Source organism: Leptopilina boulardi, unplaced genomic scaffold, assembly GCF_019393585.1.
Source record: "Leptopilina boulardi isolate dan_hultmark-lab unplaced genomic scaffold, ZJU_Lbou_2.1 LbouV2_165, whole genome shotgun sequence".
NCBI lineage: Eukaryota > Metazoa > Arthropoda > Insecta > Hymenoptera > Figitidae > Leptopilina > Leptopilina boulardi.
In genome coordinates, this window is record NW_026137713.1 from 4,568,476 (window position 1) to 4,585,873 (window position 17,398).

At 28.2% G+C, this 17,398-nt stretch overlaps 1 protein-coding gene across 1 annotated transcript; it reads left to right on the forward strand.

The window, feature by feature from the left end:
• Window positions 1-13,673: 13,673 nt before the first annotated feature.
• LOC127277096 (uncharacterized) lies at window positions 13,674-15,471 on the forward strand. Its single transcript, XM_051297924.1, has 3 exons — window positions 13,674-13,922; window positions 14,825-14,886; window positions 14,965-15,471. The coding sequence occupies exons 1-3, from the start codon at window positions 13,837-13,839 to the stop codon at window positions 15,261-15,263; spliced, it is 447 nt and encodes a 148-aa protein (XP_051153881.1). The 5' UTR covers window positions 13,674-13,836; the 3' UTR covers window positions 15,264-15,471.
• Window positions 15,472-17,398: the final 1,927 nt, after the last annotated feature.

Here is a 17,398-nt window from a genome sequence, read left to right on the forward strand (position 1 = left end):
AACGGATAAAGTTCACTTGAACTCGGCTAAATATTAATATTTCTGTTTCAACTTTAAGAAATTTTGTTCTGTCGGATAAAAACTACGTGGAAAAGGTGGAGAAAATATTATTGGACTACATGTACTAATTTACTTGTAGTTCTTATGCTGCTTAATATCTTTTAACGGATAAAGTGCACTTGAACTCGGACAAATTTTAATATTTTTGTTTTAACTTAGAGAAATTTTGTTCTGTCGGATAAAAACTACGTGGAAAAGGTGGAAAAAATAATTATTGACTACATGTACCAATTTATTTGTAGTTCTTATGCTGTTTAATATCTTTTAACGGATAAAGTTCACTTGAACTCGGCTAAATATTAATATTTCTGTTTCAACTTTAAGAAATTTTGTTCTGTCGGATAAAAACTACGTGGAAAAGGTGGAGAAAATATTATTGGACTACATGTACTAATTTACTTGTAGTTCTTATGCTGCTTAATATCTTTTAACGGATAAAGTTCACTTGAACTCGGCTAAATATTAATATTTCTGTTTCAACTTTAAGAAATTTTGTTCTGTCGGATAAAAACTACGTGGAAAAGGTGGAGAAAATATTATTGGACTACATGTACTAATTTACTTGTAGTTCTTATGCTGCTTAATATCTTTTAACGGATAAAGTTCACTTGAACTCGGCTAAATATTAATATTTCTGTTTCAACTTTAAGAAATTTTGTTCTGTCGGATAAAAACTACGTGGAAAAGGTGGAGAAAATATTATTGGACTACATGTACTAATTTACTTGTAGTTCTTATGCTGCTTAATATCTTTTAACGGATAAAGTGCACTTGAACTCGGACAAATTTTAATATTTTTGTTTTAACTTAGAGAAATTTTATTCTGTCGGATAAAAACTACGTGGAAAAGGTGGAAAAAATAATTATTGACTACATGTACCAATTTATTTGTAGTTCTTATGCTGTTTAATATCTTTTAACGGATAAAGTTCACTTGAACTCGGCTAAATATTAATATTTCTGTTTCAACTTTAAGAAATTTTGTTCTGTCGGATAAAAACTACGTGGAAAAGGTGGAAAAAATAATTATTGACTACATGTACCAATTTATTTGTAGTTCTTATGCTGTTTAATATCTTTTAACGGATAAAGTGCACTTGAACTCGGACAAATTTTAATATTTTTGTTTTAACTTAGAGAAATTTTGTTCTGTCGGATAAAAACTACGTGGAAAAGGTGGAAAAAATAATTATTGACTACATGTACCAATTTATTTGTAGTTCTTATGCTGTTTAATATCTTTTAACGGATAAAGTTCACTTGAACTCGGCTAAATATTAATATTTCTGTTTCAACTTTAAGAAATTTTGTTCTGTCGGATAAAAACTACGTGGAAAAGGTGGAGAAAATATTATTGGACTACATGTACTAATTTACTTGTAGTTCTTATGCTGCTTAATATCTTTTAACGGATAAAGTTCACTTGAACTCGGCTAAATATTAATATTTCTGTTTCAACTTTAAGAAATTTTGTTCTGTCGGATAAAAACTACGTGGAAAAGGTGGAAAAAATAATTATTGACTACATGTACCAATTTATTTGTAGTTCTTATGCTGTTTAATATCTTTTAACGGATAAAGTTCACTTGAACTCGGCTAAATATTAATATTTCTGTTTCAACTTTAAGAAATTTTGTTCTGTCGGATAAAAACTACGTGGAAAAGGTGGAGAAAATATTATTGGACTACATGTACTAATTTACTTGTAGTTCTTATGCTGCTTAATATCTTTTAACGGATAAAGTTCACTTGAACTCGGCTAAATATTAATATTTCTGTTTCAACTTTAAGAAATTTTGTTCTGTCGGATAAAAACTACGTGGAAAAGGTGGAAAAAATAATTATTGACTACATGTACCAATTTATTTGTAGTTCTTATGCTGTTTAATATCTTTTAACGGATAAAGTTCACTTGAACTCGGCTAAATATTAATATTTCTGTTTCAACTTTAAGAAATTTTGTTCTGTCGGATAAAAACTACGTGGAAAAGGTGGAAAAAATAATTATTGACTACATGTACCAATTTATTTGTAGTTCTTATGCTGTTTAATATCTTTTAACGGATAAAGTGCACTTGAACTCGGACAAATTTTAATATTTTTGTTTTAACTTAGAGAAATTTTGTTCTGTCGGATAAAAACTACGTGGAAAAGGTGGAAAAAATAATTATTGACTACATGTACCAATTTATTTGTAGTTCTTATGCTGTTTAATATCTTTTAACGGATAAAGTTCACTTGAACTCGGCTAAATATTAATATTTCTGTTTCAACTTTAAGAAATTTTGTTCTGTCGGATAAAAACTACGTGGAAAAGGTGGAAAAAATAATTATTGACTACATGTACCAATTTATTTGTAGTTCTTATGCTGTTTAATATCTTTTAACGGATAAAGTTCACTTGAACTCGGCTAAATATTAATATTTCTGTTTCAACTTTAAGAAATTTTGTTCTGTCGGATAAAAACTACGTGGAAAAGGTGGAGAAAATATTATTGGACTACATGTACTAATTTACTTGTAGTTCTTATGCTGCTTAATATCTTTTAACGGATAAAGTTCACTTGAACTCGGCTAAATATTAATATTTCTGTTTCAACTTTAAGAAATTTTGTTCTGTCGGATAAAAACTACGTGGAAAAGGTGGAGAAAATATTATTGGACTACATGTACTAATTTACTTGTAGTTCTTATGCTGCTTAATATCTTTTAACGGATAAAGTTCACTTGAACTCGGCTAAATATTAATATTTCTGTTTCAACTTTAAGAAATTTTGTTCTGTCGGATAAAAACTACGTGGAAAAGGTGGAGAAAATATTATTGGACTACATGTACTAATTTACTTGTAGTTCTTATGCTGCTTAATATCTTTTAACGGATAAAGTTCACTTGAACTCGGCTAAATATTAATATTTCTGTTTCAACTTTAAGAAATTTTGTTCTGTCGGATAAAAACTACGTGGAAAAGGTGGAAAAAATAATTATTGACTACATGTACCAATTTATTTGTAGTTCTTATGCTGTTTAATATCTTTTAACGGATAAAGTTCACTTGAACTCGGCTAAATATTAATATTCTTGTGTCAACTTAGAGTAATTTTGTTCTGTCGGATAAAAACTTCGTGGAAAAGGTGAAAAATATTATTTGACTACATGTACTAATTTACTTGCAGTTCTTATGCTTTTTAATAGCTTTTAACGGATAAAGTTCACTTGAACTCTGCCAAATTTTAATTTTTTGGTTTTAACTTTTAGAATTTCTGTTCTGTCGGATAAAAACTACGTGGAAAAGGTGGAAAAAATATTATTTGTTTACATGTACTAATTTACTTGTAGTTCTTATGCTGCTTAATATCTTTTAAAGGATAAAGTGCACTTGAACTCGGACAAATTTTAATATTTTTGTTTTAACTTAGAGAAATTTTATTCTGTCGGATAAAAACTACGTGGAAAAGGTGGAAAAAATAATTATTGACTACATGTACCAATTTATTTGTAGTTCTTATGCTGCTTAGTATCCGTTAACAGATAAAGTTCACTTGAACTCGGCCAAATTTTAATATTTTTATTTTAACTTTGAGAAATTCTGTTCTGTCGGATAAAAACAACGTGGAGATGGTGGAAAAAATATTAATTGACGACATGTACCAATTTACTTGTAGTTCTTATGCTGTTTAATATCTTTTAAAGGATAAAGTTCACTTGAACTTATTTTACGGGGAACAGAAAATAATGATACTTTTATGCCCATGGTTCGGAAGATTTCAAAAATTTACGAAAAACTTTAGGTAAAACAATTTGTTTTGGGAAATGGAAAATACCGTTTTTTATGGGCCCATGGTTCGGAAGACTTCAGGAATTTTTAAAAGAAGGTTAATAAAAACAATTATTATTTTATGGGGAACAGAAAATAATGATATTTTTATGCCCATGGTTCGGGAGATTTCAGTAATTTTAAAAAGAAGGTTGTGTAAAGAATTTTTTTTTTTGGTAATTGGAAAAAACCGATTTTTATGGGCCCATGGTTCGGAAGATTTTGTTCATTTTTGAAAGAAAGTTTTGTAAAACAATTTTTATTTTAAGAGAATGTTAAATAATGATTTTTATGCCCATGGTTCGGAAGATTTCGGAAATTTTTAAAATAAGGTTATGTAAAGCAATGTTTTTTTCGGGAAATGAAAAAGATTTATTTTTATTCGCCCATGGTTCGGAAGATTTCAGAAATTGGAAGAAGAAGATTAAGTAAAGTAAGTTTTGTCTCTTGGGAAATGGAAAATAATGATTTTCTTATGCCCATGGTTCGGAAGATTTCAGGAATTTTTAATAGAAGGTTAATAAAAATAATTATTATTTTACGGGGAACAGAAAATAATGATATTTTTATGCCCATGGTTCGGGAGATTTCAGTAATTTTAAAAAGAAGGTTATTTAAAACAAATTTTTATTTCGCAGAAAATGAAAAATAATGATTTTTTATGCCCATGGTTCAGAAGATTTCAGAAATTTTCAAAATATGGTTATGTAAAGCAATGTTTTTTTCGGGAAATGAAAAATATTTATTTTTATTGGCCCATGGTTCGGAAGATTTCGGAAATTGGAAAAATAAGATTAAGTAAAGTAAGTTTTGTCTCTTGGGAAATGGAATATAATGATTTTCTTATGCCCATGGTTCGGAAGATTTCAGGAATTTTCAATAGAAGGTTATTAAAAACAATTATTATTTTACGGGGAACAGAAAATAATGATATTTTTATGCCCATGGTTCGGGAGATTTCAGTAATTTTAAAAAGAAGGTTATTTAAAATAATTTTTATTTCGCAGAGAATGGAAAATAATGATTTTTTATGCCCATGGTTCGGAAGATTTCAGGAATTTTCAATAGAAGGTTAATAAAAACAATTATTATTTTACGGGGAACAGAAAATAATGATATTTTTATGCCCATGGTTCGGGAGATTTCGGAAATTGGAAAAAGAAGATTAAGTAAAGTAAGTTTTGTCTCTTGAGAAATGGAAAATAATGATTTTCTTATGCCCATGGTTCGGAAGATTTCAGGAATTTTCAAAAGAAGGTTAATAAAAACAATTATTATTTTACGGGGAACAGAAAATAATGATTTTTTATGCCCATGGTTCGGAAGATTTCGGAAATTTTCAAAATAAGGTTATGTAAAGCAATGTTTTTTTCAGGAAATGAAAAATATTTATTTTTATTGGCCCATGGTTCGGAAGATTTCGGAAATTGGAAAAATAAGATTAAGTAAAGTAAGTTTTGTCTCTTGGGAAATGGAAAATAATGATTTTCTTATGCCCATGGTTCAGAAGGTTTTAGGAATTTTCAAAAGAAGGTTAATATAAACAATTATTATTTTACGGGGAACAGAAAATAATGATATTTTTATGCCCATGGTTCGGGAGATTTCGGAAATTTTTGAAAGAAAGTTTTGTAAAACAATTTTTATTTTAAGAGAATGTTAAATAATGATTTTTATGCCCATGGTTCGGAAGATTTCGAAAATTTTTAAAATAAGGTTATGTAAAGCAATGTTTTTTTAGGGAAATGAAAAATATTTATTTTTATTGGCCCATGGTTCGGAAGATTTCGGAAATTGGAAGAAGTAGATTAAGTAAAGTAAGTTTTGTTTCTTGGGAAATGGAAAATAATGATTTTCTTATGCCCATGGTTCGGAAGATTTCAGGAATTTTCAATAGAAGGTTAATAAAAACAATTATTATTTTACGGGGAACAGAAAATAATGATATTTTTATGCCCATGGTTCGGGAGATTTCAGTAATTTTAAAAAGAAGGTTATTTAAAACAATTTTTTTTCGCAGGGAAAGGAAAATAATGACTTTTTATGCCCATGGTTCGGGAGATTTCGGAAATTTTAAAAAGAAGGTTTTGTGAAACAATTTTTATTTTTTAGAAAATGGAAAATAATGATTTTTACGCCCATGGTTTGGAAGATTTCAGAAATTTTCAAAAGAAGGTTGTGTAAAGAAATTTTTGTTTTGGGAATTGGAAAAAACCGATTTTTATGGGCCCATGGTACGGAAGATTTTGTTCATTTTTTAAAGAAAGTTTTGTAAAACGATTTTTATTTTAAGAGAATGTTAAATAATGATTTTTATGCCCATGGTTCGGAAGATTTCGGAAATTGGAAAAAGAAGATTAAGTAAAGTAAGTTTTGTCTCTTGGGAAATGGAAAATAATGATTTTCTTATGTCCATGGTTCGGAAGATTTCAGGAATTTTCAAAAGAAGGTTAATAAAAACAATTATTATTTTACCTGGAACAGAAAATAATGATATTTTTATGCCCATGGTTCGGGAGATTTCAGTAATTTTAAAAAGAAGGTTATTTAAAACAAATTTTTTTTCGCAGAGAAAGGAAAATAATGACTTTTTATCTTATTAAGCTGCTATTAATCTTCTTATATGTGAGAACCTATGTAAGAACTCATACAAGATCTCGGATAAGATCCCATGTGTGTTCCTATTTATCGTGTTGTTCATATAGGAACCTACACAGGAAACCTCATGGGATCCTGTGTTATTGCTTTTACAGAGACATAAGATCATGCGCGAGCTCTCACGCAAGTTCATCCCAGGAACCTTTTCATACAGGATCTTATGTGTGAACCTGTATGGGAACCCACATAAGAACTCACAAGAGATTCTGGATGGGATCCCATATGTGTTCTCACATAGGAATTTTCAACAGGGAAAAAGATGATAAAAATGTTTTAAAAATTTTTTCGCTCAATTCAATAATAGAGTAATGTAAAAACTTATAGTTTTTAATTATTTACGTAATTATTAAAATTAACAAAAATTTTGACGTTACAAAAAAAAATTTTTGCAAAAAAAAATTAGAGAATTCATTATTTTTCAAATTAAAAATTTGATACAAAAAATTTTTTGTCAAAAATAAATTAGAAAAATTTTGTTGTTTGACAGTAAGCGTCAATAGATGGCAGCTTTTTTCAGACGTTTTTTTTAATGAATTTTATTATTAATTAAATTTAAAAAGATGATAAAAATGTTTTAAAAATTTTGTCGCTTAATTAATTAATAGAGAATTGGAAATACTCACAGTTTTTAATTATTTTAGTTATTATTAAAATTAACAAAAATTTTGACGTTACAAAAAAAAATTTTTGCAAAAAAATAAAATTAGAGAATTCATTATTTTTCAAATTAAAAATTTGATACAAAAAATTTTTTGTCAAAAAAAAAATTAGAAAAATTTTGTTGTTTGACAGTAAGCGCCAATAGATGGCAGCTTTTTTCAGACGTTTTTTATTAATTAAATTTAAAAAGATAATAAAAATGACTTTGAATTTTGTCGCTTAATTAATTAATAAAGAATTGGAAAAACTCACAGTTTTTAATTATTTTAGTTATTATTAAAATTAACAAAAATTTTGACGTTACAAAAAAAAATTTTTGCAAAAAAAAAATTGATTCTGAAATCAATCCAAAAATTGATTCCAGAATCAATTTCTTTTGTATAATTCAATAAAATTAGAGAATTCATTATTTTTCAAATTAAAAATTTGATACAAAAAATTTGTCAAAAAAAAATTAGAAAAGTTTGTTGTTTGACAGTAAGCGCCAATAGATGGCAGCTTTTTTCAGACGTTTTTTTTAATGAATTTTATTATTAATTAAATTTAAAAAGATGATAAAAATGTTTTAAAAATTTTTCGCTCAATTAAATAATAGAAAAATGGAAAATCTCATAGTTTTTAATTATTTACGTAATTATTAAAATTAACAAAAATTTTGACGTTCCAAAAAAATTATTCTGAAATCAATCAAAAGATTCATTCCAGAATCAATTTTTCTTTTTTAATCTAATAAAATTAGTGATTTTATTATTTAAAAAAAAAAATCAATTTTTTTTAATAAAATTTATTAATTAATTGATGAATTTTTTTATTTATTTTTATTATTTAGTTTTAAATCATTATTTATTCAGGTGTTAGTAATTTTTTTTTAACTATAAAATGTATACAAGTTAACCCTACTTAACCTGGAATGTTTTTTTTAAATTATTTTTTCTCTACTTACCTTGAGTTAAACAAATCGAAGAAAACATTTGGTATTCCATTTTAGGTTATTTTTCTACACTCACTTCACTTTTTATTTTACATTTAATTTTTTAATTTAATAATTTTGTAAACATTTTCTGTTTACATTTTCAAATTAAAAAAAGAAAATTTCTAGTGACTTTCTCTTAAACTAACCAATCACAACATTTCTTTCAATCGGAAGTCATCCATTTGTTTTTTCACGGAATGCATTACGGATAACCAAAAAACGTAAAAAATATCTTTATTTTTATAAATTTGTAAAAATTTTTTTTTTAATTTTTAACCAAATAGTCCCTCTTAGAATTTTGTCTAGTTTTCTGTGACAAGAGGTTGTTCACATATTATAAATCACCCTGTATATAACATTTCAAAGTTGGTGCGAAATTAGAGAAATTATTTGATGATAGTGGGTATGGGGCTTTGAAGCAGCCAAAGATGTTCACCGACTAATCGGGTAATATATATATAGTCCCGAAAGCGCGATATACATACACATCCTCTAGGAAACCCTGTTCAACACAAGTTATCTATTGGAAGCTCAATGCTCTCTTCTCACGGACGAGAAGGTAATATATCCGATCATAAGAGTAAAATTACACCAATAACAGAAGCATCACAATGACGCTTATCGCACGTGGGGGCGATTAAAATACCATACACATTAAAACCGTAGAGGTAAACTGAAAATCTAAAACGTAACGAAAAATTAAGTTTATTAAATTCCACACTCATTTTATTTTCAAATGGAATGTATAAAATCATTTATAAAACTGAATAGAAAATGATTCTGTCAAAGAAAATTTTAATTATCCAACAAGTGTTTCTTTTTTTTGCCCGCCGGACAATAATATTTAGTTACCACAAACTAAATTGAAGTTTCGGATATCCAATCTTCTCACACTATAGGAATAATCTAGCTGTAATTCAATATTCACAGTCTGGCTACACACACGCTGTTAAAATATTCCGGCGAAGTCTTGCAATCAAGGAATTACAGAGACAGTAACAGATTACCGAATGCGAATGCATAAACCATTGGATAGAAACAGAGAGTAGCGAGAAATGGAGATCAGTGCAAGAAAGGAAAATTTGAGAAAATGAATTTAAAAAAAAAAAGAAACGAAAGAAGAAGTAGTAGTAGTCGATAAAGTGCTGAGAATATTCGACGTTGTGAAAAGAACAAGTTTTCAAAAGTTCCAACTGTCAACAGTAACGCAGCAGTCAGAACTAATAAATATTTTATGCGACATGTCCCTATCCTCTCTCTCTCTCTCTGTTATGTTGCTAGAAACGAGTAAGTAGTGACGAGAATTTACATATTCAATCAAGCATCTAACTCGATGCCTTCGGCTAGAGACTACAGATATATGTACACTTTATAACTTTCTTCGCGAGACGCCTTCGATTGAAAATCCCTTTTCTATGCTTTCTTACCTCCTTTTACCTCTTCGTAAAAGCTTCAGTAAAATGTAAATAGAAATGAAAAGCTACTTTACCAGGAAAAAGTTATAAATTGACCTTTTGATTCCTTAACTCCAATTTTGCATTTCCTATGTTAAGGTTCTATTTCTAAATTTAATAAAAAAAAATGGAGAGAAAAAATGCTACAACTATTTGTAATAAAATTCGTGATCTGGAGATGATTTTAATTTTCACGAGCACTATACTAAAACTTCAGATAAAGCACTAAAATTACTACTTTCAATAATATTCATGGAATTAATTCCTGTCACTTGTTAAACCTGCATCCTTGTTTGCATCTTGTGTGCTCACATTACCACCAAGTTCAAGATTTAAAACAGATTTTTACGCTTTACAGCTTGGAGGATGGGTGTTACCGTAATAGTCATGATTACACTGAGCTTAGAAGATTCTTTAAAATTACGACTCTTTCATCTAGATTCTTATACAATGATTTATTGTTTTTATAAAAACTTATTAACTGCATTATAAACTGTCCTTTGTTAGCACTTATATTAACTTCTATATGCCTAATAGAATGCTTAGAAATACTTCTTTATTTAAGTTAGAAAGTCATAGATCTGTTTACAGAAAAAACCATTGAATTTATAGAGGCTGGCTACACTGAGAGCCAATTAGGAGGGTTAAATTTAATCCTCTAGCGTAATAAACAAGTGGACTAAATTTTACGTCTGCACAGATGTACACAAACATTCTGCGCAGACGCAAAATTTTCTATTTTTTTTAGATGCGCGAGGTTATGTTCAACAATAACCGAGTATAACTTACAGATAAACAATGAAATTGTCTCTTCATCCATTCACAATACTTGCAATAGATTTCTCACTTTAACCAGATTCATTATTTAACAACACTTTGTCATTTTTTTTTTTTAATTAATAATAAAAGCAAAAGTGGCACATGTACCAGAAGCAAATGATGCAAAAATAATTTTTCTATTTTTGTTATATTAGTTCTAGTTATTATCTTTTGTTAAGTACTTTGTACGAAAGAACTTTAGGCCTATTGAAGTGTGAATAAATAAAATAAAGTATTTACCTTAATAACAAATTTTCAGCTTCAACGAGATTATTTCAAACTAAATAGCCCTCGGAGATCCCTACTTTCAAGTTAAATTTCCATTCAGAAAATGTGAAAAATAACCGTAGAAATAGACCGAGTTCTAAAAAGTCTGAATATGAAGAATTCTGTAGTCCTCACAAGATACCCTTTTTTTTTTTACTTTCGCCCTTATTTTTTGAAGTACGTAACACCACAAGCCATCGATGATAGAATCTGCAAAAAAAAAAAATAATTTCATTATTGAATAACAAAAAAAAAAAGCATTGAATATCATCTATAGTCTATATATCTATATCGACAATTGATGGAAAAGCAGTTGAAACAGATTCTATTGATATTGATATTGATATAGCCATCGATGACGAAACTCATTTCTCACGAGTTTTCATCGACGATGAGTGCCAGAGAGAGCTTTTCAATTACATCATATACACAGACTCACGCAGCAAGTGGAAAAGATTAAATTGCATTTCCTCAAACACAAATGTTAACCTCCTAAATTGTGACTACATTAGTTTCATAGATCATAAACTTTTTTTTTTTTTTTTTTTTTTGGATCCTCTCTCAGTAATTGAAAATATCGCTCTCCGAAAATAAAAAAGATATTGATGATTGTAAAATAAAAGATAAAAAGGAAAAATATAAAATCTTAATAATTTATGGACCATTTAGCATTACGTATCTTTATAACAGATTAGTGTTCTGTACATGACAGTAATACAATACAAAGTTTTAACCAACGTATAACTGTAGCATGGTATTAAAATTCAAGAAGATACGAAACTTTAAAGCATGAATGTTATATCCAGGAAAAGCGCCCTCTAACTACACTCATTCAATGGAAACTCTACTCCTGTTTAAGTAAGTGATTAAAGTGAATGAAGACTAAAAGTAAACTCTATTAAATTTGCAGTGGTGCGCCACTAATGACACCTTATATTTCTCCAAAGTGTGTGTGTATATATAAACTGATTCACTAAAGTAATATTAAAATAAAAATTTTCCTCATCACAAATATTAATTAAATCAGTACTAAATTTTTCCTACAAAAAGATTATTGGCCTCAAGAAAAATATTTCATCTCAATAAAGAAATCAAAGTACTTAATATATTTTTACGGACAAATAGAAATTTTTTTAAAATACAAATCACTTCTTGAAGTTTGTTATTAGAATTTCTTTCTCCTAAAAAGACATTAACGCAAGCCATTTCTCTCTTGAAAAGTGAAGGTGAAAAGAAAGGAAAATAAGTTCTGATCAGTGGTAGTAGTAGTAGTAGTAGCAGTAGTAGTAGTAGGAAGGAGGAAATTAAGACGGGAGCAATCAGAAAGGCAAGGAATGAGGAAAAAAGGGCGTCGCCGCGGAAACAACTACTGATGTAAATCAGCGGATGATAACGGCATCCATTCTCAACGAATAGGATGCTGAGTTCCAAATAAACAAACAAAAAAAAAAAACAATGCGAGGTTAAATCTATATCAGAGAAAGGTGGATCGCGCACTCAGTGAGAATTTCTTCCTACACGAATTATTTATTTTCCTACTTTGGCAAAAATTAGGTTCTTAACGGAAAATCCCCCAAGAGAAGAAACGACAACTTTTATTTTCGTCTCCAGCTATCTTAATCATTTATTTATTACATCCTTAAAGAACTATGGAATAAAATAGGATCTCTTAGCGTAAATATTTAAAACAGATTTTCTTTACAAAACCTATTTTGTCTTTCTAAATTTAAAAATCTTCTTTTCGAAACTCATCCTTAAAAGTTTAATGAAGAAAATGAAAAAATGACAACAGTTAAATATCACTTCTGATTCCCTTCCCCCTAGTATCGGCATTCATAAAAAAAATGTTTCTTTTCTCGAAGAACAGTAAAGCTCATCCTTCTTCTTTTTTTTCTGCAAAAGTTTATGCGAACAAAACCACTAAAAAAATAACGTGACGGCTGTACTAGAACATTTACGTCAGCTATAAAATTCTTCATTCAACAGAACGTGGTTCGAACAATATATATATGGTGAGAGAGAGGGGGGGGGAGAGATAGCTCAAAACGATAGCCAAAACTTGGAAACTCAATTAATTTTTCATTTTTGATCCGTACTACCAACAATTCTAAGTTCCTTCTCTTTTAAACAAAAATATATTTTGTGAAAAACCACTTTATTTTAAATCTGTGGTAAATGTATTTTAAATCAAATATATATTTTCTTTGAACTTTTTTTTTCTTTTTTCGAAAAATATCAAGAAATTCTCGAGGGAAAATTCTTTGGGTTAATTTTTAAAGTCTTTTCCTGTGGAAAAATTTATTCAGTCGGGAACTTTCACATGGAAATGTTGATGTATATATGTATACACATACTCAAAGAGCAAAGAAAAATCTACTGTCCAATGAAAAAGAAGAAAAAAATATATACGATGTTTTTTTCAACTAATACCAACCAGGTGAGAAAAATATAAAGAATTTCATCAAATTTCTCACGATAATTATATCGATTTTATATACAATATATATATACACGTGCGGTAAAGAGATGAAAAATTCTTAATCATCGCTTTGAGAATTAATAAATAATTTTTGAAAATATACCCAAAGAAAATTAAATATATCATTTTCTGTTTTATTTATAATTTTCATACAAATATATTAACGCGATATTTTATATATATATATAGTAGAGAACAAATTCGTTTATTTTTTAACTGGAACATTAAATTTATCTGGTATAATTACACATAAATCTCGAGACAAAATATTTTCTCGAGATTTTAAGCATTTAAATTTTGTTATCCCAGAGAATTTTGTAAAGCCGAATAAAATAAACGAGGATATTATCAAGATTTACAGTATCAGTGCTCTACTATCGTCGTTTCTCTCTTTCCTCTATATTTGTGTGTGTGTGTGTGTTCGCACTACTGACTGACGGGGGGAAGCCCCGCAGAAAAAGTAATTAACGAGTTTCAATGCGGTACTATATACGCAGAGCCATTCGGATAGAGCAATTAATGTGTGCAACAACAATCGTTTCAATCGAGACTTTTCCAATGTTTTCAATGCTTACGTGGGTCTTCCCCTTCTTCCACCTACGCGATTAAATATATTCTAAAGAGTTTCCTAGTCTCAAGCATGTATTGTGTATGTTAACATCTGTAGTGTGTCAAGCAATTCATTTTTTGAAATTCAAAAAATTTCACTTGCCGTTAATTATTCACGTGAACAAAAGGTAAAACACAATAATTATGAATAATTTTTAAAAATCTATTTTTTATCTATTGAGATTATTTGTAAAAAATTATTAATGTTGCCTTTATAAATAGACTCATGACGCGTGAGCAAACTGTAAAAAAAAAAAAAAAAAAAAAAACATTGATAAGGAAAGAACATATGGAATAATAATTTTGCGCACAATTTACAAGAAATTAAATTTAATTTGGAAGAAAAATTGATGAAACAAAACTAAATAAAAGGTATAATTTTAAAATACCGATTAAATGTTAAATATTAATCTGTCATTGCTGATAAAATTCAATGCCACGTGTTAATGCCACTGTTGTGTAAATTTTTACTATAAAAAAAAACTTACTACAAAAGCAAAAAAAGGCATTAATCAGAAATTTTGTTACTTGTATTATAAAATTAAAACAAAATATCTTAATTTTTGAAAAACTCTTTCTTGTCTGGTCACGTACGAGAATTTGTTAAAAACCTTTTTTTTTATTTAAAAAAAGAAAACAAAATTATTATCCCATATGTTCTATATGCAATTCCACAAAAGTACTAAAACTTGTTGACATTAAATTTTCAAGAACATAAAATTTTTGTAAAGGATGTAAAAATACGCTTATACGATATATAAGTGATAGTTACGGTTTGAAGGTATAATGTTAGGTTAGAATAGAACGATAAAATAAATAAGAAAATTTATTTGCCTTGGTTTTAGAAACAATCCTGACCATTACACTAAAGTCACGCTTTCATTGAAATTATATTCGTTTTTATATATTATTGTAGTTGAAAATCCGTAAACACATTTAAAGAAAAATATATTTAAAAAAAAATTGCACAGAGTTTTATATCATTTTTGATAATTTCGATTTTATAATGAATAATTACACTATTTGCCAGGATATTTTGCAAAGAAATGCAAGCCGAGGAAAGAATAGATTCAACATTAACACACAGAAAAAGTGAGTAGTAATCACGATAAATCTAAAATTATTATTATAATTATTTTTTAACAAATAAAATTAATTTTGTTTTACCAGCTACAAATGAGAAACCTACAAATGAAGATAAAGAAATTGATGTAAATTCATCGGAAAATGAAGTTGAAGACGAGAAATTAGAATCTTTGGAAACAACTGATCCACCTAAAATTCGACAACAAGAAGATTTTACCACATGGGGAAATGTGAAATATAAATTTTATTTATTCAGATATTATCACTATTATTATGCGGATAAATTAGATAAATATTTAGCTGCCGGTTGTTTATGGATTATGCGAGTTTATTTTAGATTTCTTGGCCTTGTTGAAGAGGCCGAAACAAGAGACGAGGAATAAATTATTTAAATTTCTCAAAATTCTAACAAAATGATTTTAAAATTATAGTAATAATTTTTTCTACCATATATATTAAATTATATTCAAAAATTTTAAATATTCTTTAATCTAAAAAAATTCTGTACATTTTTCTCGTAAAAGAAATTATATTATATCTAACTTTTTGTATATATAATATCAAGAATATATTCTATGTTTCAAAGCGGAATATTCATTTTTTTTTGTCCTATTCGTGAATTTTAGGTACAGATTTTTTTTTGTGTGGGTATTAAAGACGTGACCTACTTTTTTTTTTTTTTTTTTTTTGCAAAGTACGCCTTAAAGTTGGCGCAAACGTTCAAAGCAGGTTACTAAGAAATTCAAAGAACTTTGCGTATTCAGCCGAGCAGAGAAGTTGTACGAATAGTTGCTTGGTACAAGTACTGTTTACTACCATTTATAAGAGTGAAAATATGGAAAAGATGGATTCTGTATTGTAAATTCAATCTTTCTTTACACACAATTCAATCAAATTCGCCCAACCAAACATCCAATTTAAGAAATCCTTCAAGCTGATTTAAAGTTCAATTCCAATAAATTGTATTGTGTTTACAGAAAGTGGAATTTTCCTATAGAATATTTTTATCTCTCATAAATACATTTTTTTTTCTCGAAATATTTGTTATTTGTATATTCACGTCAAAACCATTAATAAAATATTGATATCTCTATGTAAATTTTGATATGAAAATACTATTCTTTTTTCAAAAAGGATATATATAAAAATTCTAGAGAAGCCAAATAATTTCACCCTTTTCTAAAATCTAGTAAATTTTTTTCTCTTTCATAAATAAACCCCCCCCCCCCAAAAAAAAGAGTCAATTTTGCCCCGAGGCTTGACACTGAGTAGTGTAACGATTGCGGCAACGAATATATGTCATTGTTTAACGACAACTGGACACAAGAGAATAAGGTTTCACGAAAAATCGAGCAAACCAAGTTAAACGAAAAAATTTACATATATCCAGAGAGGATCGACTGTGGAGACTGTATACACAACCAGATATTGATATCGGTATTTTCCATACTCAGTTTTGTCACAATCCATGTTTGATCAAATGCGAAAATACGAATGCCGAACATTCACAATACCAACTATTTTTGTTTTTAAAAAGTTTAATGAAGTCCAGAAAACATTTCATATTCAAAAAAAAAAAAAAGACAAAACTGTTTTCGAAATATTTTTTCAAACTTCCATGGAATATTAATTTTTCTGATCATTAAAAATATGATCATAAAGAACAGAAAATAAATCCGATTCTAAATTGTTCTACAATTTTAATGAATTAAAAACACTTTTCTATCGTAGCTAGAAGAAAAATGGCGCTGAAAGGTAATTTTAACAAATTAAATTGCTCCGTTGAGCAGCAGTTAGTTTTTAGTTCAACCAACAAACTGCACTCAAAACTTGACGCACAAAACTCGAGTTTTCGTCGAGATCTCTCGTCGCAGAAAAGGAATGAGACGACACGGGGCCGCAAAATGAAATCAAACCCAGCGCTAACAATCTCGTCCGACTGCAAATAACACTCAAGTTTAATAATCATACCAGTCGTCTTTTGCTTCTTATATAAATTTAAAAGCAATTCCTAACTATCAAAACTAAATTATATATATATATATATATAAATAACGAACATTAAATATCATCAATTTGAAATTTAAAAAATAAACCTTTTTTAAATTCATTATTATGAAAACATGTTATACAAGAAAATACTTTAGTGTGAAGGAAGGCAGTTCAAAGTTTAAAATTGCACATGTGTTGCTACACTTAATCACACTTTTGCCTCCAATATTCGAGATCAGAGACCTAAGAGATATCAAAGACCCATTTAACTTCCTCGTATGAGGGAAGTAACTACCAACGAACAGTGCCAAAGACTCATTTCATATTCAAGAATCCTTTAGCAACTACTTTACGAATTTACTATATATGTATATATATATATAAAGTCTACCTCAGAATGCAACACGTGTATAACTTTTTTTTTTTTTTCTCTATATATATAAACTCCAAGGAAAGGAAAAAGAATTCTGACAATAAGATTGCCAACCAGTAGAAAATTATTCTCAAGTGGGTTGCAATAATGCCT

Excerpts from the sequence above, each read along its gene's own strand:
- LOC127277096 (XM_051297924.1), top strand. The coding sequence starts at position 13,837 with ATGTTAACATCTGTAGTGTGTCAAGCAATTCATTTTTTGAAATTCAAA. Across the intron at positions 13,923-14,824 it reads ATTATTCACGTGAACAAAAG|GATATTTTGCAAAGAAATGC; the intron begins GTAAAACACAAT and ends ACTATTTGCCAG. Across the intron at positions 14,887-14,964 it reads AACATTAACACACAGAAAAA|CTACAAATGAGAAACCTACA; the intron begins GTGAGTAGTAAT and ends TTGTTTTACCAG.